At 35.4% G+C, this 24,590-nt stretch overlaps 1 protein-coding gene across 50 annotated transcripts in view; it reads right to left on the bottom strand.

Annotated features, from left to right (window-relative positions):
* LOC106879405 (phosphofurin acidic cluster sorting protein 2) overlaps positions 1–11,796 on the bottom strand; it is a 296,592-nt gene extending 284,796 nt beyond the window's left edge. For all 50 annotated transcript variants that reach the window (XM_089360530.1, XM_089360531.1, XM_089360532.1 and 47 more), the window contains exon 1: positions 11,654–11,796. In XM_089360530.1, the coding sequence (XP_089216656.1) occupies positions 11,654–11,772 (119 nt within the window). In that variant the 5' untranslated portion in view covers positions 11,773–11,796. The remainder of the gene's footprint in view (positions 1–11,653) is intronic.
* Positions 11,797–24,590: the final 12,794 nt, after the last annotated feature.

Here is a 24,590-nt window from a genome sequence, read left to right as displayed (position 1 = left end):
AAGACAAAATGCAAATCAAGGTGAGAATTTTCATGATATAAAAAGTGATAGCAAAGTAACAACAAAATTCCAGCAAACGGTAATAGAGGGATAACTGCTGAGGGCCAATCAAGGAAATTCTACAAAATCTCAATGACTGACTCCCCAGAGCAAGAACCCTTTCCCAAATTTCATTTTCTAGCCTACAGTGGCATGCTCAGAGTAGGCCAATTTACAGGTACCAAATTCACTATTTTCACCCACCTTTTAAAGAATTTATTGGACCATGGAGGCAAATGTATTTTACAATAATTTCAGGTTGACTAACGCCTTGTGAATGGAATTTGGTAGATAGAAATTGTGATGACACCCATCATATATATGTGTATGAATGTGTATGTGTGTTTGCATGCATACAACCATCATATCCATACAGACATGTGCTATTTCAAGCAAAATAAAGATACTCAATATATAAGGGAACAAAATATTATTATATAGTAGTTGATGTTAAATTTCTAGTCTATGACAAATGCTCTTGTCTACAACAAAATCTTTACATACATATTATGAAAGTAAATTCTTTATTTCACAAGATGTCATTTTCAAATCCATCTGATGAATGCTAGATGCAAAGAATTTGATGTAGACAAGAAATCTAGACCAATAATTAATACTACATCAGATGTATATATTGTGAAGGCACATGGCCTAGTAGTTAGTCTGTTGCGTTCACAATTGCAAGATTTTGGTTTTGATTCAAGAGATTTTCATTGTCTCTAGAAAAAAAAAAGTGGGGGTTAGATTGGTTCTAATCAATACTAGCAGAATCGTTAGCACATCAGACAAAATGCATAGTAGCGTTTTGTTTGTCTATGTTCTGCGTTCAAATTCTGCAAAGATTGACTTTGCCACTCGTCCATTAGGCGGGGGTTGATAAAATAAATACTAGCTGAATACTTACTGGGGTCAATATAACTGACTATCCCGCTCCACCTAAATTTCAGGCTTTGTGCCTATAGTAGAAAGGATTATTATTTGCAGCATGCGACATTCAGAAGATCGAATTTTTTTTTTTTTTTTATATTTTTCAGAACTGAAATCTTAGTGTTGTTAAAGTAAATATATTTTGTATATCGAGTTAAGCTCTCAAATAGACATTATGGCATATATGAAACAAATCTGCATACAAATAGCAACAGCAGCAGTGTTCATTTGGCATTATGAGTAAACCTACTTGTATTCAATAATTTAGAAAATACAATAAACTCTCTCATATACACATATCTATCTATATATAAAATACAATATGTGGTGAGTCATATTTGGAAAGGTGAGTAAAATGTTGAATGGCTTATAAACTGATTTAAGTTTTACACAAAGCACAAAAGACACGTACATGTGAATAGAGCTTTATGCAAATACAAAGACATAATGAAATAAGGTCTTACAACCAGGCACCAGTTCCAAAATACTCCAAGTGCCATGCATACATGTCACTAATGTCCTTGGGAAATAGCATCACAAATTCATATTTTACATCTTATATAGCTTTGAGATCTGTGTCCCATACTTATGGAAAAATAAACAAAAACCTGACCCAAAAATTTACAATAATCTACTTCAAAAAATTTTTTTTTACATAGGCACAAGGATGAAAATTTAGTGGGAGAAGAATAACAAATTAACAGATTTAATCAACTCCAATACTTAGATTAGTACATATTTCATCAGCTGCAAAGTTGAGCCCAACAGATTTGAAATCAGAATCTGCAGTGACACAGCTAAATATCATAATACATTTTATTTGATGGTCTACCATTTCAGTCAATCTACAATCCCAAATAATGATAACAATCTTTTCTGCTATAGGCACAAGGTCTGAAATTTTGGAGGGCATAGCAAGTTGAATAGATTGACTGGTACTTATTTTATAGACCATGAAAGGATGCAAGACAAAGTCAATCACAGCAGAATTTGAACACAGAACCCAAAGCTGGAAGAAATGCTGCTAAGCACATTCTCTGATGTAGTATCGACTGCCAGCTTACTGTTTAACAGTTTCAAATTTTGGCAACAAGGCTAGTAATGTTAGGGGAGAGAGTAAGTTGATTACATTGACCCCAGTACTTGACTGGTACTTATATTATCAATTCTGTAACAATGAAAAGCAAAGTTGACCTTGGCAATATTTGAACTCAAAATGTAAACAATCACTAAACATTTTGTCCAATATGCTAAAAATTCTGCTAGCTTACCAACTAAAACTAATAATAATAATAATAATAATAATAATAATCATGGTTCCAAATTTTGGCTCAAAGCCAGCAATTTCGAAGGAAGGGGCCCAAGTTGATTACATTGACCCTAGTATTTAACTGGTACTTATTTTATAAGACCCCAGAACTTGGAATGTGAAAGAATCATAAGAACTGCCCACTAAATATCTTGGTCAACATGGTACCCATTCTGCCAGTTTACTGCCTTAATAATAAAAATATTCATCTAAGACATTCAAAAACATTTCCTAAAACTTTTAGCAAAGATCTATACACACAAACAATAACATGTACCAGGAAAAATGAAGACAAAACAAAAAAGAGGAAAAAAATTTTTTTCACACCTGCAGAGGTAGAAGTTCAAATAGTGAGAAGATATGAGTAACTTGATATTTTAAAAGTAATCTTCTTTCACAGGTGAAAAACAAACTTTTAAATACCTACTTCACCAAGATTCTACTTAGAATATGATTTCTCCTAACAACCAACCAATTTGACACAAGTCTCAAGCACTTACTGTACATGTGTGCATACACTCACTCATCCACACATACACAGAGCCTCTATGTCATTGCTTAAAAAATGAAATAGTAACCAAATCTTCCTCAAATCACAGCTTACCTTTAAAAAAATTCAGGTAGGAAAAAAAAAATGAAGTTGGAATAATTTTGATACTTGATGGGGATGATCTGGAGCTAAACAACAACCCTTTAGTTATTCCTCTTCATACTAAGCCTGAGTGGTATTTTTTATTTGTATATGCTGTTTTATGGCCAACTCTAAATAAGTTGGGGGAGGGGAATATCTTATTGTCTTGTTTGTTTGTCCTTTATTTTTACATATTAGGGGATGTATAGGATTAACATTCTTAGGAGAGGCATAAACACCAAGACTTGCCATTGGGCATTGGTTTTGCATGCAATGGATCTCAGGAGAAGATGGGATTACCATAGAGTTGCTTTGTCATGACTGACTTGGTCTTAAATACAGACAGCAATGAAACCCCTGCACAAAATACAATCTGGACCATAAACGAAGTGCTCTCTAATTAATAAGCGAGACTTTAATCATCAACATTCTTAAATCACAACTCTACAACATTGGTCTACAAGGAAACTACCTTTTCTATAAGTTTCTAACTACAACTTAAACCTACTTAACTCCAGTACTTCCTCCTATTTCTAAACACCATGCTAAACATGTCACCTAAACAAGAGAACACTTTGAACAAAGTAGTCTGAATTACAGTATCTAGAATAACAGGACAGTCATGGATTGACTGCTTTTAATGATCATAGATTTATTGAATCCTAGGAGGACTAATAACACCGATTTCTCTGGAAACATGAATGCAGTGTAAATAAAAATAGTACAGTGAACACATAAACATGTAAAATATACCTGTAAACTGATTAAAAATAGAAAATATATTTTTAAAATATCCATTAAGTTTATAAATATAGGTTAACTTGATAATGAAACATTAACTTATCTTCTGAAGATAAAATATCACTAACTGTTATTTCAGTGTAGCATGAATAGCACGTTATCAATTACAGATTAAAATAAATTAAACAAAATCTACTAATTGAACAAATAATGGGCTGATGATGACATTAACATTAATAGTTAAGTGCTGCAAGACAGAGAAGAAAATTGTCAACAATACTACAGGTTTCAACACCCAACTCAAATTTCCATCACAAGGATTACATTAAGCTCCATTCTGCATAGCTATGCAGTAGCACTCCCAGCTACGAGTCTGGTCACCAAAATCAGTATCTTAGAAAGTGGAAACAAATCTTAGAAAGTTACTTCCCAACCACTTGACATCATGCTCCGTTCCAATGCATGGCATTTTGGGCAAGTATCTTCTATTAGAGCCTGGGCTGAATAAAGCCTTATGAAGGAATTCGGTAGACGAAAACTGAAAGAAACCTGTTGTGTGACTGTGTGCATGTGGTGCGTATGTGTGTGATGTGCGTGCGGGTCTCTCCCACCACTGCTTGACAACTAGTGTTTGCTTACATCCCTGTAGCATATGCAGTTTGGCAAAAGAAAATGATGGAATAAGTACCAGGTTTAAAAAGTATGTACTGGAGTCAATTTATAATTTATTCAAGTGAGACCCAACATGGCCACAGTCCAATGACTGAAACAAGTAAAGGATAGAGATAAAATACCAGATTAACAGATAAACAGTCAAGTGACAGAAATGGGACAGGGTTTCTTCCCCACTCTATGTTTTGAGTGCTGGATATGGCATGGTCAAATTGTGAAGAAGTTTGTTTTGCAACCATGAAGTTCCATGTCGACCTCATTGCATGACATCTTTTATAATAAACCTCCGGTTAATTCAAAGCTTCTGGATGAAACTGTTAGAATGATTGTCTCATACATTGTGTCACACTGATTATGCATGAGGATTACATCAAGGATACGTGTGTCTGTGGAGTACTCAGCCACTTACATGCTAGTTCACTGAGTAGATGGTTCACTTGAATCAAAATGCAACAATTAATGGAGAGAGGTACTGTCATCAACTAGAAGTATTCCATAAAGATTTGAAGAAAATGTGTCCATTATTGGTCAGTTGTAATGCAAGACCACATATTGCCAAAGTAACACAGAAAAAGATTACAGCACTAAATATGGAATTTTTGCTTCATCCTCTTTTACTCTCCTGACCTTGCTTCATCTGATTATCATCTTTACCAATCATTGTAACATTATTTAGGGGGAAGACAGTTTTATTAATTGTGAAAAGGTTAAAAAAATAATATTCAATGTTACTCCTTTTTGAAACCTGAAGAATTTTATGCCTGAAAGCTAGACAATTAGAAAAATCGGTGAAATTATGTTACTAATACTGAAGAGGAATATTAACTTGGTTAAAGATATCAATTAAGATCAAAAATGCATTTATTTCTTTCCCATTGTGAAATGGACTTCCTTTCCAACCTAAGTTTCTTTTTTCATTGAATCAGAAATCAAAATTTTGTCTCACAATTTGTTTTTCATGCCATTGCAATCTTCAAGTGAGAACTGATATAGAGTCATTTATTCATCTATTTCAAGTTTATTTAGAATTATCTCTTGATATTTGCATTGTTATATTTTTCATAAAGTATCTTGCTGCTGCATTTTAATGAGGTTCAACACATGATTTTAATTCACAAAAGTTGTTGGATTAAAATAACAAAAATCAATCACAATACATCGATAGACGACCAGAGAAACCTGACAGAAAACAATATTTGAAACAGACAACATGCAATTTATAAATATTAATTGTAGTTGCTATCGTTTAACTCCAGGTTAGTCTTAATTCAGTAGATCTATGATCAAAAAGAAGGTCCCACCACATAACCCCCACCCTTTTGTTTTTAGATACTAAGAACTACATTGACCAATGTTACCTTCCTTAGTTATTTGACTTTTTTTATAATTATTGTATTTGCAGCATAGGCATGGGGTGTCTAGTTAAGGAATTTGCTTTGCGACCTTGCAGTATCAGGTACAGTTCTACTGTGTGGTACCGGAGGCAAATGTCTTCTAATTATAGCCTTGGGCCAACCAAGCGTTGGGTGAATTTGGTTGATGGAAATCGTGTGGAAGCCTATCATGTGTGTTTGTATACACGTGTGCATCTTTTGTCTGTCTCCTACCACTGCAAGGCAACTGGTGTTGGTTTATCGAACTGCTAAATTCAACAAAGAAAGTTCGATAGAATAAGTACTAGACTTACAAATAATTAAAATAATTACAGGGGTGTCAATATGTTCAACTAAAATCTTTAAGGATAGTGCCCCAGCATGGCCACAGTCCAATGACTGAAACAAATAAATGATAAAAATTTAATAAATCAGCTTCGTCGTGCGTTTCCTTTTCGTTTTTTTTTTTTTTTTTGATTTTTAACAACCTGAAAAACTTACAAGACACATGGTGCTTAAAACAGAAGAAAAGCGTTGCAAGGAAATGATAAAATATCTTTGGAATACACTTCTGGTAACCTATTAAATGATTGAATTATTCACCGAAGAAATATTCCTGCCATTTTGCTCTTAATTTGAAGACTGCTAGAGGCGCTTTTAGAAAGATCAAAGCAAGCTGCAGATTGATAATGCGAAATATTGCTAAAGAAACATTTCATAGAGTTTCATGTTAGATGCGCCATGTGTTTTTGGAAATTCATTAGAAATATTGTAATTTGTGTGTATTTTGAGGTAACTTGATTTATTTTGCTCTGCAAAATATTATATTCAAACTAATGATTTAAAAAAAAAATTTTAAGAAAACATGGTTTATAGAGACAACTTTTAATAGGTTATTGTACTAAATAAAATATAATTATACGTCTCTTACACACACACACACACACACACACAGACAGCTAGGTTGCTAAGTATATTATTATAGTTAATTTTTTTTTTAATGCAGCAGAATTTATGAACGAAGTTATTTTAATAATATGAAAAACCAATTTGTTTTAACAGATCAATGAAAGTAAATGACACAGACAGAAACAGTGTGAAACTGTGACAGTGTGTTTGTGTGTGCGAGAGACACGGAGAGAGAGAGAGAGAGAGAGAGAGGAGGGAAAAGACAAAAAGAGTGCGAGGCAGAAAATGCGTGTGCGTGAGTAAGAGAGCGAGAGAGAGAAAGATAGAGTATAACATAAAGAGAGAGAAAGATAGAGTATAACATAAAGAGAGAGAGAGAGTGAAACAGAAAGAGGAGGAAAGAGAAGAGAAATAGTTCGAGAGTGTAACGGAATGAGAAAGAAAACAAGAGTCAGTGTGACACACACACACACACAGAAAGAATTGAAGAGTGAGAGAAGGACGACAGAGTGAATTAATTGAACGACAGTATAGTGAAGGAAAAAATGTGCGCGAGTCTTAAAATGCTACTATGCTGTTGTTATATGGAGAATAAATAAAATTGCAATAATGTCGTGTGGAAACAACACTAATGTGAACGTATGGAATGGATGGTTGCTACCTGTGACGAGAAATGACAGATACAAACGGACAAGGGGGGCAGGTGGGGGGAAGATGGTGGTGGTGCGGACCCAATAGAGATAAAGGGGAAAACAACACTGCTAATAACAGCAGCAGCAGTAATATCGTCATCAGTATTATTACTACCAACATTAACAACAGCAACACCAGACTTTTCAAGTTTAATGGCCAATGCGACATCTTGCGTCACGATAAGTCTTCTTTAGACAGGTTGTTGTTGCGGTTTAACCCCAGGTCAGGTCTGATCAAACAAACCTACGATCGAATGACATTCCAGTGGTGACCACCCAGTCTGTTTTGTATCCCCAGTTACAATGCATCTAGAATTACATTATCCAATGAGTTTTTTTTTAATATTTTAAGACGGTCGAGTTTTTGGTTTGAGAATGATTTGACTGCTACTTCTAGTATATAGTGCGGCCACGTCGAAGCTCCTTTCAACCAAAAATGAGATTGAAAATTACAAATGTAGACTGACAGTTACTGTTACGAACTTCATCGATATTTTTAATTTAAAATAACCCTTCAATACACATAAATATACTATTACGCGCTAAAAGAGAGAGCTTCCGCATAGTCGTCCGACCTGCAATAAATAACTACCAAATCTCCCCTCAAAGTGTGCCCTATCGTCTTAAGATAAGAATACATTGGATAGTGTAATCTTTGATATATCAAAAAGATAGTCATGGCTGGAATGCCTTGGATTATAAGTGCTCAATCGAACTTGACCAACAATAAGAAAAGCATTGACTGGATATAATATATCTGGTATGAGACGGGATGGTCACCGTTGAAACACTTTTGATCAAAGGTCTGCACGGTTAAAGCGGTTCTGGGGCGAAACGAGCACTGACCAGAAAGAAAAGGAAGAAGTGGCAGAACATAACCGCTCACTTGTCCCTGAGATTAACTAACTACAAAAATGGATTAATATTATTACATTCCCTCATATCATTAGCAAATGTCCAGTATACATATATCAATCGCATTTAGTTTGGCTAATCTGGGATCGAACGACAAACACATGTTTACAGCTTGAAACTGTGAAACATGCTCAATATGAACGAAGACTTATTATGTATGAAAGAAAAGAAAATGTGAGGACTCGATTAATTTTATTTAATTTTTCCATCTCTTAATTGGGTACTCATTGTAATATTAAGCACGTTTTTGCTAATACAATGTTCTGCTTTGATAAGAAAAATTTTAAATGCTTTCGCCGATCAAGCCTTGATTAAACAGCAACAAATTTGATTTAACTAGCGAACTTTATACATGGGTTCGAAAGAGCTTGGATGGAAAAATGGAAAAAAGAAACCTTGGTCTCCAATTGGATCATTGGAGAAATATATATATAACTTTCCGATTGTGACGTAAAATCTGCAGATAGATAAATTCCTTTAAAACGTTATTAGCAACTTGGATGAAGGTCACCACGCTCAAATCGCACCCTAAAAAAAGGGCAAAGATATAACAGATAATGATGTAATCGAGAATATAAAAAAAAAAAAGACGAGATGGTCACTGACGGAGTGTGTTTGATCATAGGTCTGCTAGATTAGGACTGACAAGGGGGAGGGGCGAAACAACAACAGCAATTTCAAGGGGAACAAAAAAAGTAATTTATAGAAAGGGAGTTGGAAATGGATTCGGCTGTGGCAGTATCATAAGTGGAAGACAAAAAAGTCTTGTGACAAGTTCAACGCAATATTCTTGGATTTCTTTGTGTTTTGTTTTGACGTTTATACTTTTCTGTCTTCAATAAACAATGTTAAATTTTTCTTTTAATTCTTCCTCAACAAACATCTCCTTGCTCACTGCACAGGAAATTATAATGAAAATTTGAAAGATGGATGGCATCCAGCATAATGTTTATGGTTTTTCAATATAGTTATAATAGTGTTTGTTGCTGGTAGATGATGGGAGTGATACTAATGTAACTACTACTACTAATACCACTGGTAGTAGTATTCGTAATTGCATTGGTAATAATAGTGTGGTGGTGGTAGTAATAATGGTGATATTGGTTGGAGATGAAAAAATACACATACGGTTTCAGTGACATGGGCAGAGGCACCGGCACCGAGATTATCACTAGCACAGCATAGTACTGACCTGGCTAGCACTAACGGTAGAGGAGGTAACAACAATAAAGCAGATGTGAGCAGTAGAGAAAAGACAGGTGATTCGATCATTCGATACGATTTTAAAGAGATGATAAGGGACTAGAAAACTCACCATCTTCATATGCTATACGAGGTGTGAAATAAATGAATATATATACATATATATGGTGTCTCATAATGATGGAGCATATTTTATTTTACAATGCACTTCTTTCAGTCTTAGTTAGTTACTTGCGTTTAAAATTTGTCCAAATACTACAACACCCTGTGTGTGTGTGTGTGTGTGTGTGTGTGTGTGTGTGTGTGTGTGTGTGTGTCTACACACACACACAACCACAGTGCACGCACACAAGAGATACATGTACATGTCACAAATCAAAACATACATGATGACCACCATAAGAGACACACCCACAACAGACAGATGATACCACAAACATCTACCAGGCACACATCAACGCCATAGCAATCAATCACCTTTACAACTACCGACTAATAATTAGCATAGTTTACGAAAGAAAAGGGTCGTCGTAGTGCCGGCTCATGAGAGCTGACATACAGTTGATGTTTTGGGGAATCATAGGAGCAATGCGCCAAAACACTAAAAAGACGGTGTATATGTGTGTGAAAAATAGAGAACATGTTTGTGTGAGGATCTAAAAGGCAATGTAAATGTGGGAGGATTATGCATGAATCCCTATTTGTAAGGACCAGGGAGAAAAAATACTCAGTGAATGCATATATTTCGTATGTATGTAAAAGAAACTGTGATGTTTTCGTTGTAAAGGCCCAAGTCAGCTCTGATTAAACAGACTTCTGATGAAAGCCGTGATCATATCGGCTTTTGTCTGTATTTCTATTTTTTTCGTTTATAAAACTACATTAACTAAAGTGTACTTTTTTTTTTTTTTTAGAAAGAGAGGATATGAAGATCTGTCAACTATTTGTAGTAGGTCGAATTAGGAATGTGAGGAATATTAATTTGAATATGTATATGAAAAGATACGCTTAGTGTTTTAATATTTTTCAATTTCATTTTTGGGACTACGCTATGTGTGTGTTGCTATTGCTTGTGTCATAGATGTGTGCATTTATATATCTAAATATACGAGAGTGGGCCAGGAACATGACTATGTGTGCATTTGTTAGTATGTATGTTTACATCAGAAAAATGACTAAACAAGTTGCGTGTGCGTCAGTAAATCTGTTGGTCTGCGTCACTGTATTGGAACATTGGGCTTTTGGGATTCGTGTATACATATTGGGGTGTGTACGTTCTTATGTGTCACTATGTATGTGTATATCTTACACGATAATTAACTGTACGTGTATATAGGCGAACAAGTATGTAAACGAGTACATGAGTTGATATATCTACATGCCTATGGTTGTAAACATATACATGATTATGTATCCTATAAACATGCCACTATGTATATGTAAACACACACTTCGCTATATATATATATGTGTGTGTATGTTTTAGTGTGAATATGTGTATATATGTGTAAGCGTTTATATGAATATGTATCCGCACGTATGTCTCGAGTGTGGTGTGTAGGAACGCACGTCTCTTATGTGAAACTATGTATAGGAGTATTTTTACATGTTTATGCAATACATAAACACTGCTGTTCGAACAAGACAAAACTGTAATAATGTATTACAGACACGCAGCATGAGCTTTTGAGATGAAGGAAGGAATGAAGATCGAGACATCTATGCTTTTGCCATAGGACAATGTATCATGTGAGAAAGAGATATAAACAGTAACCCGGGTTGCGGGATCACTTCAGTTTAATATAGGTACAAACCCTCAGAATTATAAACGAGACACGGTCGATGCTAAATAGTTTCATTTATTCTTTTTTGGCTGTTGCAGAGAAGAAACTAAATAAGAATCCACATTTCTAATAAGAAGAAAATAAAGAGAACAAGAGTTGGTAAAAACAGGCTGACCACAGAACAAACAAATATCAGCGACAGTCAGTTTTTCATTTTCCTTCAAATTTTCCATATGATATCAATGGAGAAAAGGAAGCCGAATAATCACATGACAGATGAGTGAGAGGAGAAAACAAAAATCTCCCCACAAATCTTCCAGTTTCTCATTTCACGGAGACAGATGAGAAATGAATGGGTTAAATGTAATAATATACATATTTATGCGGACAGGTTATAAAGAGAGAAAGTAAGAGACTACAAATGTCAGGGGCGGCTAGTTTCAAAGCTGACCACTTACCTCGGGACACAACTGGGCGACGATTTCTCTATTTCCCGTGTAGCAAACAATTTCATGGGTACGGGTTTTGTGCCTGACATGACTGTCAGTCCTTTAGAATATTTAGAATCCGCCATCATCTTGGCTAGATCAACGACTGACGCATGCGCACTTCAACTCGCTCGCTCGCTTGCATTCACACAACTGAGCAGAGGGCGGATAACGGATTGGACTTCTCACTTCTCTTATACTCCTACTAGTTTGTTTTTTTTATACTTTCTACGGATGATCAAATTTGCAATAATTGCTTTATCGCTTTTTGTTTATTCCTTACTATTTTTTCATATCCTTTCACTTCATCAGTCTTAGGTTTTCTTTTATAATTGAGGTATCTAAATAAAAAAAATTTAAAAACTTTACAGAAACACTGGAAAAATGATAAACCTAAATTACAATAGTTTTTTTTTTTATAGCTGTCAGTTACTTTTGAGTACTTTCGTATATTACTGGGCTTATTTCACATTTTTCCATCTTTTTAAGACCTTAAAATTAAAGACGCATATTATACACAAGAACTAGTTTGGCACAAAAGAAATTGTGAGTTTGTATATATATATATATATATATATATGCAGAACTGCCACCTCTGAAGAATGCAGGGTTACATAATCAGGCTGTTACCTAACACTTTGTCGAACCCCTAGTGCGAAACCGATTGGTAAAGATCAGCTGTAATGGATATATGATACTGTACACATCGATTAATATATTCACATTATTAACAAATATACAAGTACATATTTTTTCTGACTTATGGATTCTTAGACAGTGTATATATATATATATGTGTGTGTGTGTGTGTAGGGACTTTGCTTGGCTCTGCCTGAGATTCGAAACCAAATCCACTTGCTTGTTACTTGTCTAGCCAATGAAGGCTAGCAGGCTGAAACTTAAAAGTCATGTCACCCCTGTACTTGTAAAAGTTCAATAGACTCATACTCTACTAAGAGTACCGAGTACTGCTTCAGTTTCATATTAAATTGGTTTTATATTAACTTGATACTGAAACAAGAGCACACATATATATATATATATATATATATATATATATATATATATATATATAGGTTAATAAAATCAAAATAGGATAAAAATCTTTTACAAGAATTTTATCAAGAAGCTAGTGTGTAAAAAAATGTGGCATTATTCTGTAGTAATGCCCTTTATATATATATATATATATATATATATATATATATATATATATATGATTAATAAATTCAAAAAGGGATAAAAATCTTTTACAAGAATTTTATCAAGAAGCCAGTGTGTAAAAAAATTCATAAGGGAAATTTCTATTCCCAAGAATATAATTATTCGTTTATATTTATATAAGGGACATTACTACAGAATAATGCCACACACTGGACTTCCCAAAATAAGCACATTTAGTACCGAATGCGAGGAAAAACGACCAACAGAAGAAGACCAACTTTCTTTTAAATAACATAGTTGAGTTATTTAAAAGAAAGTTGATCTTCTGTTGGTTGTTTTTCCTGGCATTCGGTACTAAATGTGTTTATTTTGAGAAGTCCAGTGTGTGGCATTATTCTGTAGTAATGCCCCTTATATAAATATATATATATGTAAATGATATTTTTAGGAAGTTAATTGCTAAGGCCAGTCAGAGAGTGGCCATTGATCTTGCACCTATAAACCACTTAGCTGTATAGGCGACTTGTCCAACTCAAAAGGCTGAAGGCACATAACCTCTTTACAATTTGTTAAGCTTTCTGACTGGCCATAAGAATTAACTTTCTGAATATGAACTATTGACGATGCACACACACACACACACACACACACACACACACATATATATAGTCTTATAAATTATAAAGTTAATAAAAGAAAATGGAGAAGAAAAAATATAATAGATGCTTGATTCATTTTATTTGTACCAGAATGGAAAAGTAATGCAAATTAAAAGAGATGCCTATAAGAATAAATATAAGAGGAACTGGATCAACAAGACAATAAAAAAAATAGCCAAAAAAATCCTAACTGTTATAGATGTAATAAACGATCTATTGTCAAATATCTTCAGGGAAAAGTAAGTATATTTTCTGGTCTTCAAATATGAGATAACTTATTTGAGGACTATGTTTAGAAATTTTCAAATATAAACAACAACTTATTAGAATGCAGAGTTCATATGATTAGAAATTGATTGTTAAAAAATTTAGCTAATATTGAACGTGGAAATGTTGCTAAAACATCAAATTGTGAGTGTCTGTGTGTGTGTATGTATGTATGTATGTATGTATGTATGTATGTATGTATGTATGTATATATATATATTCTTCTATAATATAAATTGAACATGTATTATTTCTTGTCTTGAGGTTCACGAGAGTGTAGTAAGTGCGTTTACATGCCACTAGCACAAGGGCCAGTCAGGCGGTACTGGCAACAGCCATGCTCGAATGGTGTTTTTTACATGCCACCTGCACAGGAACCAGTCCAGCGGCACTGGCAACAATCTCGCTCGAATATTACACACACACACACATATACATATGCATATATGGGTAGAACGTCATCAACAGTAAACAACATGAAATACAAAAACAAATGACTTCAATATGCAAACAACAAGAGAAACAAATGGAAAATAGCACAAGTAACACAAAGAATGACCCTTCATCAGTTGTCAGCTGTCTATCTACTCATCATTTCTAGCATTCGTCAGGAAAATTCGTCAGCGGCCAGCTATATAGGCTTAGTGAAACAAACAGGAAAAGAGAACTCAAAACATGAGTGTATATTTGTTACTTTTCAATAATTTGCAGAAGTTTCAGAGTGACTCTCTGATAATGTTTCATTCTGAGAAGTACCAAGACATGAGAGTTTCATACAATGGCACTTGAACACTTGGCCCTTGAGCCACTCTATAACTTCTGCCAATTATTAATAAAAAACATATCTATCTATCTATCTATATATATATATATATATATATATATATATATATATATATATATATATAGTGAAAATTTACAAAAAAAAACAAAAGACGATGGGAGTGTAAACAACAAACAGATGTATTAGTTTAACGCTCGGGAAGTGAGAAAGTCTTTTATGTTTTGAGCCTACGCTCTTCGACAGAAAGGAACACAGAAATAAACAGGGAGAAAAATTAGAATAAGGTTTAGTGGCTCGCGATCTATCATGGCGAATACCGGACAGAAGGGTCACACAGGAGAGCTAGGAAGAAGGGGTGATAATAAAGTATTGGTGATCCCAAAATGAAGGTGTGCATGCATGTGTATGTGAGAGCATATATGTGCATGTGGAAGGGGGATGGTCACATTGACGTGTGCATGTGTAGGTGTGTGGATGATGGTGTAGGTGCTGGGAAGTGGTCAGTGCTAGTATGTGTGGGGTGGTGTGATGTGGTGTGGTGTGGTGTGGTGATGTGTGGTGTGGTATGGGGGAACAAGGATGGAGTCTAAGGGATGGGTTGGGGTGGGCTGGGATGTATAGGGATGGTGGGGTTGGAATGTGTAGGGGTGGGGTAATGAGGGAGGGGTGATGACGAAAGGAGAGGGTGGAAGGAAGAAAGTGGGTAGGAGTGAAGAAAGGAAGTAGGTGCCAGAGCAAGAGAGGAGAGGTGGGAGGGAAGAAGTAGGTGTGGAAGGAAGAGAGGAAAGAGGAGGAGGGTTAGATGAAGAGGGGAGAAGAGTTGAGCACACATGGTGCAAAGGAGTGAAGAGAGAAGATTAATCCCTGCTCATGGCGAAGATGCGAGTCTGGATGGCCCCTGTGCAAGGACAGTCTGAACACAGACAGGTGTTGCAAAGAGTGACCAGTAGAGTGGAAATGGCGCAAGACTGGGGTGTTGTTGCCGAGTCGTGTCTTGGAGGTGTTCCGCGAACTGGTCAGCTAAGCGGCATCCCATTTGATCGATGTATAAAGTAGGACAGAGAGAGCAGGAGATGCAGTAAATGACATTGCTAGAAGTGCAGGTGAAGGAGTCAGTGATATGATAGGGACAATGATCGGTGCCTGTGAGGATGGTGGTGTTGGAGAGGTAAGGGAAAGTGCGGTAGCATGGGCGGGAGCAGGGGAATGAGCTGGATTGGGAGGTTGGATTAGGGAAGAAGCTGTGGACCAAGAGGTCTCGTAGGTTGTCGGCTCGTTTGAAGGAGGGGGGCGTCGGTTAGGAAGATGTGCGAAGTGGAGGGGTCGGACTGGAGTTGCCAGAAGGCTTGGAGAATGCTGCGTTAGAGAGGTAGGGTGGTGGGATGGTAGGTGAGGGGAAACGGGAGATGGGTGACAGTGGGGCAGGTGAGGGGGGAAGAGAGCAGATGCACGGTCCACGGAACGTGCTCTGGCAAGGGTGGTGTGGATAGTGGTGAGGGGATATCAACGTAGGATGAAGTAGCAAGCCATGAATAGAGACTGAGTCGCAAAGTCATGGTCGTCACTGCAGAGCCTGCATAAACAGAGGAATTGGGAATAGGGGATGGAGAACTTGGTGTGTTTAGGGTGGGAGGTGAAGTTGAGGTATGAATGTGAGTCTGTGTGTTTGTAGTGGATAGAGTGTATATATACATACATACATACATACATACATATGTACGTACATATATATATGACCTACACTGCAATCATTTTAGCACCAGCCTACAGTGCAGATTATACATGTGTATTATTTTTTTCCAAAACCTCTTCATCTACTATTAGTGGTATACCTGTTATACACTAGTACCTATTATTCATGAATAAACATGTTTGCTTATTTAGATCTATTTACAAGTTTCTCAGTTGTTGTCATAGTAGGAAATACAGACATTGTACACACATAAAGGACTAAAATGACATAGTTCATTTACTTTCATATTACTCCAGTAATATCATGTAAATTTACATGGCCGATATATAATAACACATACACTAAACTATATATTCTACTGTTTACCGTGTTCAGTATTATATTCCATGTGTAGCTCCTTTCCATGCAGATTCATGTTCCTGTGTGGTTTATATTAATAACACAGCTCTTTGTCTTCTCAGTTTTGCTGTAATAAGAAAAGGTGATATCACCTTTAAAAGTAAGAGCTACAGATCCATTTAACATGCAAGGCTTTCACTTTTGCAGAACTGTACTTCTTTGCAATTTTGCTGTCTGGAAATATTTTGTCAACAGGAGACTCAGATCATCATTGATTTTCATAGAAATGTTATGCTGAGTCATGAGGATTTCAGCTTTAAACCTCCACATTTATAATCAAAATCTGTGTATAAATTGAAGCTTTCATTAAAGCTTTCATATTCATGAATAATAACTGTTACTGTACTTTATCAGCCAAATGAGCATCATGACAAATAGCAAATGTAATCTTTTCTGAATCTGCCATTTCAGTATTTCTTATGTGCATTTTTATGGCAACATGGCAAATGATGTCCTTTGTGCTCTGATACATAAAGTCTATGTTTTGCAAACACACACCTCACAAACACCCTTTATGCTGTGCATTTGTAGAAGTTTAAATATCTTGTAACCATATTCACAAATGGTGGGGGTGCAAAAGGCTGAACTGGATGTTAGTTTTGCAGCTGCTAGTACAGTTATGCACCAGCTTCAGCATTTGATCCTCAAAAGAGGAGAGGTCGATAAGAAAGCTAAATTTGTTATCTTCAATTTGGTTTTTGTGCTTATCCTCACCTATAATCATGAATGTTGGGAATGACCAAAACGTATTTTAGTGTACACAAGTGGCTGAAATGGAGTTCCTCTGAAGGAGATCTAGAATAACATTATTCAACATGATGCATAACTCAGAGATCAGAGAATCTCTCCAGACTGAGCCACTACTTCTCTGTATTGAGAAATCTCGGCTCCAGTACTATGAATATGTGGTGAAAATGTCACAGGAAGGGATCACAAAACAGATTCTTCAAGATGAGCCAAGCTGCAGGAGACTTAGGGGTAGACTATGAACAAGGTGGTTGGATAATACTCAGTCTTAACTGGTCATGCTTGGGAATCCAGCAAGAAAGTCTAATGACAATTGTTATTGATAAAACTCTATGGAGGAGGTACCTGAGGACCACACCCTCCACAGCCCTCCCTGGAATAGTGAACATCAAAAATGGATGGATGTATGCTTTGGATTGAATTTCATATCAGCTTTAGTTGGTGCAAGTTTTGCGAAAGTTAACCTCCATTGCTTCGCTACCAGAGATTCATCCAATGTTCTGTCACATATATGCCTAGAAGTATTTTGATTTCAATTGCACATTCAACATGATTTCTTATACATTAAAAAGTAAACTTTGTTTAAACCAATAACAGCATGCCATTTTTTTTTCCCCACATATTTCAGAATGAACCAAAGGATAGACCAAATCAATATGCTACTGGCAATGTTCCATAAAGGGACAATGAGACATGATAAAACATCATAAATAATGGAGAATTTCTAAAATGCAAGAAATTTTGTGGAATTGTTTGAATGCATGAAGAGATGGTGAATGCCGCTGGAAATTCTCATGCAATGCAGGAAGGTTAACAAACCTGTAATTTCATTCATAACTTGCATATGTTATGGTATTATTAAATTGATCTTAGTACTTGTCTGGTATTTTGTTTTTGATGGTGTTTAGTAACAATCTTTGTGTTATGAGCTCAAATCCTACCAAGGTCAAGTTTGCTTCCTATCTTTCTGGAGGCATAAAATAAATTTCTGTCACATCCTAGATAAGATTATATTACTACAATACCTCTTAAATGTCAATGGAAATATAATGAACTTTTATCAATTAATCAACAATGCTTTCCACCATATTACTCTACAATTACTCATCTACTGTCTTATCTAGACACTTGGACAAAAGAAACAGATAATAATAACACTATAGATATTTTCTACATTTACGCATACATTGCTGTTAGTCACAGAAAATTCATACAAATAATGCAGTAATATCATTTTAATGCATAAGGAATAGGATGGGTTAAAGATTATCTGAGAGAATTTAGTTTGGTCATATTGAATACCATTCTTCAATATCTTCAAGTTGAGAGAGATGTTCTGCAAGGTAATCTTTTGGGCCCTGTTCTTCTTCTCATTTATATCTATGATATCATATCAGTTATCAGACCAGCCCCTTAAAAATTATGTGCAGATAATGTTAAATTATATATTTCTAGTCTTAGTCAAAAAATGATTCCAATGGAAGAATTAAAAACAAACAAACAAAAAACTTGATTATACTTGATTATGACAATAACTGCTCTCTTGTGAAACGAGATGGGAGCTTCTATAATGTTGTTAATCCATCTGCTTGAAATAACAACCAGATATTTTGCAAATCACACATTATCATCTTAAAATGGGAAAGATACACAGGGGGATGCAATTGTATGTATGTATGTATGTATGTATGTATGTATGTGCGTATGTATGCATGTATGTATGCATACATGTTTGTATATTATATATTATATATATTCAGGGTGAGTGAGGTGTTTGAGGAGATATTTGGTAATTTATTAAAATTACTCTAATCTAGCAAAACCAAATGTATTTTAATAAAAATTTGTGCATATGTTCTCAATAAACATTTTTACAAGATTATTCCATGAATCTGACTTCAACCTTGATGAATGCTTCAGTGCCAAACTCAGATTGTTGATATGCCTGCATTAAGTGATCCTTATTCAACTGAATAATGGTGGCCTTCAGTGAAACTTATAATACTGTGTAGGTGTCAATTAGTCTTTCTTTCAACACTGCTCTAAAAGTATTAGTTCATGGGATTAAATCCAGTAAGTATAGAGTCCACAAATTTGGTGTTACAGGATCATAAAGATTGTCTGACATCCATTCTTGTTTTACTATGGGCTTTGTCAGAAGGTGTTGAGTCTTGTTGAAACACATATGGCCTTCCACTGCATATTTCATCCATCCATGACTTATCAATTGTTTCCAGAACCTTGGCATTAATTCTAAGACCTTGTGGAATAATATGAGGTAGCACCATTTTCATTACTCACCACTCCTAAATCTATCACAGTCACTGAAAATTTAGTGCACATCATTCTGTGGACATCAGTAATATCTGCACTGAGCATCTATCATTCCACTCATTAGACTTTTGGTCTAGTTGAAGAATCAAAGCATGCCATGTTCACAAGAGATTTTAAGCTTGTTAAGTGATGGCTTGGCACAGATGAAACAGTTTCTCTGTGTCTTTGCAAACATGAACTGGCCTCCCCTCAGTACACAGCATTGAACGTCCTCACGCACCACAGTTTTGGTAGTCCACTATGGCACTTGAAGTTCTTTGACAATGGTCTTCATTTATTTTCCAGATTCATAGTTGATAATGTTTTGAACCTGTTGAATGAAATTGTGGTGTCCTTATAGTCTTTGAACATTTAGGTATTTAGAATGTACAGTTGAAATATTTCAACCAGAGATTTCCAATTCCATCCAAACACTGTGTACAAAACATCTTGCAACATTAAGAAAGTTGGCAATTTCTAAATCGGTGTGTTCTGCACATACGGCAACAGTGACTGGATGTCTTTTCATTTCTTGCATTATATCTGTCATTGGAGAACCGGAAAGAAATAAAGACCTTTTAATTTGCGTACTGATAATTAAATGTCTTCAAATATCCCTTGCATCCTCTGTGTGTATGTATATATATTATCATCATCATCATTCTTTAATGAGCACCTTCCATGTATTTATATATGTGTATATATATATATATATATATATATATATATATATATATATATATATATATATATATATATATATAAATATATATATATGTATGTATGTATGTATGTATGTATGTATGTATGTAGATAGATAGATAGATAGATAGATATAGATGTGTGTGTGTGTGTGTGTGTGTGTGTGTGTGTGTGCACCATCTATATACATAAATGGCAATTTCTGTCTGTTTGTGGCTGTATGTGTGTGTTCATGAATTTGTTACTTTAACTCCTCCAAGACTATTCAACTGATCTTGATGAAACTTGACACATGTGGACGGTTTATGTCCATGTAGTTACTTACACACTTGAAATTTCAAAAACATCGATAATTTTTTATCAGCATCGATTTTTCAAAGATCGATAGGGCATTTCAATGCAAATTCTCATATGAATGTTATTTTTTGCCATAACTTTTAAAGTTTCAACCGATTTTCTTGAAATTTTATACACAGATGGAATATGCACTAAGGATGGGTTGAGACAAATAATTTTTTATCTAGGCCACTCAAACAAAGCATAAGATGATTTTTGATTACCTGATTTACGAAATTTGGCCTAAATTGTTGTGGGATTAAAAATGTTCATCAATTATTTCAGCATTCTCAGGTTGCTGTAACATAAAATTATCGATTCTAAATGTTGCTGCGTTGTGTGTTAAAACATGTATTTTCTTAACACCTGCACTTAAATTGTTGGTTCTAACCGTTGCAATCGATATTTGATTTTCACGATCAGTGGAACTATACACAATCGTCAAATTAAGTATGTGTGCACTTAAAATTTTCTCTTGGGTTGCAAGAGAATTTGCCCAAAAATGACAAAAATCACCATATTTGTAAGCTTTTTCTTCCTCCTCGTAGCATCTTACGACTCTTATAACCACCACGTTGTTGCCTCTCCATTTCAGCCATTTTTGTAAGTATAAAATCTCTTTTCTCAATTTAATTTTTTGTTTACTTTTCAAACTTTTATGTTCTTTTTTTTTTTCATAGCACTCCTTTACAATTCTCTTGATGTTTCCATTGATTATATATTTGCAGCTTTCCACTCATCTGACCAAACGATTGTCATTTTCTGATTCCACACGTATTTATTTGTATTATTGTTTTGTCAATGATTTTACTAATACCTTCTGTTATCTGTCCTATGTCTTGATTTCATTTTTCAACTGAGAGAAATTAGGCATTGTAATGGGTACTGGGAATATCCCTGTTCCCGGGTATTACTGGGTAGCTCAGCTAGTACATATATATATATATATATATATATATATATATATATATATACATCATCTTCTTCAATACTACTCCCGCATTCAGTCTCGTAAGTTACTTAGTGAGGTCACTGGTGCTAGTGCCACATAAAAAGCACCTGGTACACTCTGCAAAATGGCTGGTGTTAAGAAGGGCATCTACCCATAGAAGTCATGACAAAACAGACAGTAGAACTTGTATATATACAAAGTAGACAGTCAAACTTTATGTGTGTATATATATATAAAATATATATACCACGGTGGTGCACCAGCATGACCGCAGCCACTTGGCTGAAACACATAAATAAATAAATAAAATGTATAGATACAATGCATATATACCTATGTACACACATACACACACAAAAACACGCGCGCGCGCACGCACACACACATACACACACACACACATTGTAAGTTGGAAAAAAAAAGAGTTGGTTATGGTTGGAATGCTTCCTGCTTATATGACTGCCTAATCAGGGTTAGCCTGTAGTTAAGCAACAACAACTGTTCTCATAATATGCTCATCAATCAGAAATTTATTTGGTTACTAACTTGTTTATGTTACTTGATGACTTCACCACAATTCTGCTAGCCTTTTTGTTTTTGTTTATTTTGTTGTTGTTGGTGCTGCTGCTGGTGTTGTCAATGGTGACATTGTTGTTGCTAAGCCTCAGTAACCTTAATTCAGCCTTGACCATAGTGCGGTCATATCAACCTATACCTTGTAGGTAATGTTTGATTGATAGAAACTATATAGAGGCTCATTGGTGTTGGAGTCATTCTTGCTCTTGAGTGGTAGACTCTATCAGTCATCTAGTATAATACTGTTATCTGACTCCTAGGAGTCTTTAGCAAAGTCCACTCTGTTGCAAGCATTTGAACCAGGATCCTATCTGAAGATAACTTCTTCCCATTAATCTGAAAGGCCCTTAAAATGGTCATGGACTTACTACTTACTCCTCTGGCTAAGCCATTAAAAAATATCTAGGCTCTATAGTATCCAATGTTTCCTTTTTAAAAAGACTAGGATTTAATTTCGGGAAGATTTGGCTGCTGTTTCTAGTAGGCTGAGCACCTAAAAACAGGCTTCTTCACTGATACAGGCAGTGTAAAAAAAATATCTTTCATTATTTTTCTATCGATTACACCAGCTATTCTCTTCATTAATTCATGTCTCTGACCAGACACTCACAGACTGCTTTAATCTCTATTCTCACTCACCGTCAAAATATTGTACAACATATTCAATTCCATGCAGATTTTCTTTCTTTAATTCAACTAACTGACTCTCTCTCTCTCTCGCTCTCTTTCTCTCTCGCTCTCTTTCTCTCTCGCTCTCTTTCTCTCTCGCTCTCTTTCTCTCTCGCTCTCTTTCTCTCTCGCTCTCTTTCTCTCTCGCTCTCTTTCTCTCTCGCTCTCTTTCTCTCTCTCTGCTTGCACATATGTGTGTGTGTGTGTGTGTTTTGTGAAAATTGTTTCAGACTAAAGCCACATATGTTTTAAAGTGAAAGGTAATTAATTCATTAGTGGAATCTACCAATGTAGATAATTATATTTCAACAAGCTAGCAGTCATTCAATTTACCTGGATTGACAATGAAATCGACTTCAAATAACACCTAATATCTTAAAACAGGAAGGTGCATTGGTAATGTAGCCTAAGGTGTGCCATGTCTACAAAGAAGATGGAATGTCTTTGATCATAGGCCTTCTCAATCCTGGTTGTCCTGGAGCTAAACAACGACAACAAACATATATATTCAGCACTGAGCTCTCGAAGGAAAGCTAAATCTCAAATAATTATTTGATGAAGATTCATTCTATGTCTCTCTCCCATTTTCAAACCTGTTATTTCAGTTCTGCCATTTATATTTATTTTATAAGTTGGCCTGACAAAAAGGAGTTGAACCCCAAACATTCAGAAACCTTTTCAGATTAGTGATGTAAATACAATTAACATTCAACTTGAACTTCCGTAGGGCAATGAATGGTGGGAAAACATGATGAGAAAGGAACATGTAGGAAGCTACAGTTCTGAGAAGGTGAAACAGTAAGCAGGTCGAGACGAAAGAAGCCAAGTAAACTGAAGGTTCTTTAGTGGAGAGTGTAGTGGTCAGATTTTAAATGTTAAAACCAGGAACTTCATCGTTGTCATCGTTTAACGTCCGCTTTCCATGCTAGCATGGGTTGGACGATTTGACTGAGGACTGGTGGACCAGGAAGCTACACCAGGCTCCAATCTGATTTGGCAGAGTTTCTACAGCTGGATGCCCTTCCTAATGCCAACCACTCCGAGAGTGTAGTGGGTGCTTGACGATTTATAATGATTCAATTATACACATCTTCATATATATTTCATTACAATGTATGATATTCAATGAAATGAACAGCATTTTCTTGAATTTGCAGCTTTAAGAAAACATTGACAATCAGTCCTAAAATTTTGAGATCTTTATTCTAAGTGCTTTATGTTCCTCTGTACAGGTAACATCAGAATTTACTCATATACATACAGACAGACACACAGACAGGCTGCCAGATAGACATACATACATATATACATCTTCACACACATACATACTGACACACACAGACACACACACACACACACACACATACACATATACATATACAAACATGCATGTACATGATTTATATGTGCTCTGTGTTTTTGTTTTTAACCACCAACACTTGTGAGGTTGCCATGCAGCTTGTAAGACGAGGCGAGGGAAACTTTACACTAGGAGCCTATATATAGACAAATAAATGCATATCAAATACTATATATAAGATAAACTCTTATGGGTGAGTGGGTGAGAAGTGATAATGCATTTCAGACATCTGGACCGTGTCCAAGTAAATAATGGATTAAATAATAGATTAGCTGAATCAGACCCT

This window comes from Octopus bimaculoides, chromosome 11 (genome assembly GCF_046866305.1).
Source record: "Octopus bimaculoides isolate indiv1 chromosome 11, ASM4686630v1, whole genome shotgun sequence".
Classification (NCBI taxonomy): Eukaryota; Metazoa; Mollusca; class Cephalopoda; order Octopoda; family Octopodidae; genus Octopus; species Octopus bimaculoides.
The sequence above is the reverse complement of the archived record's forward strand: the minus strand, read 5'-3'. Positions and strand labels throughout refer to the sequence as shown.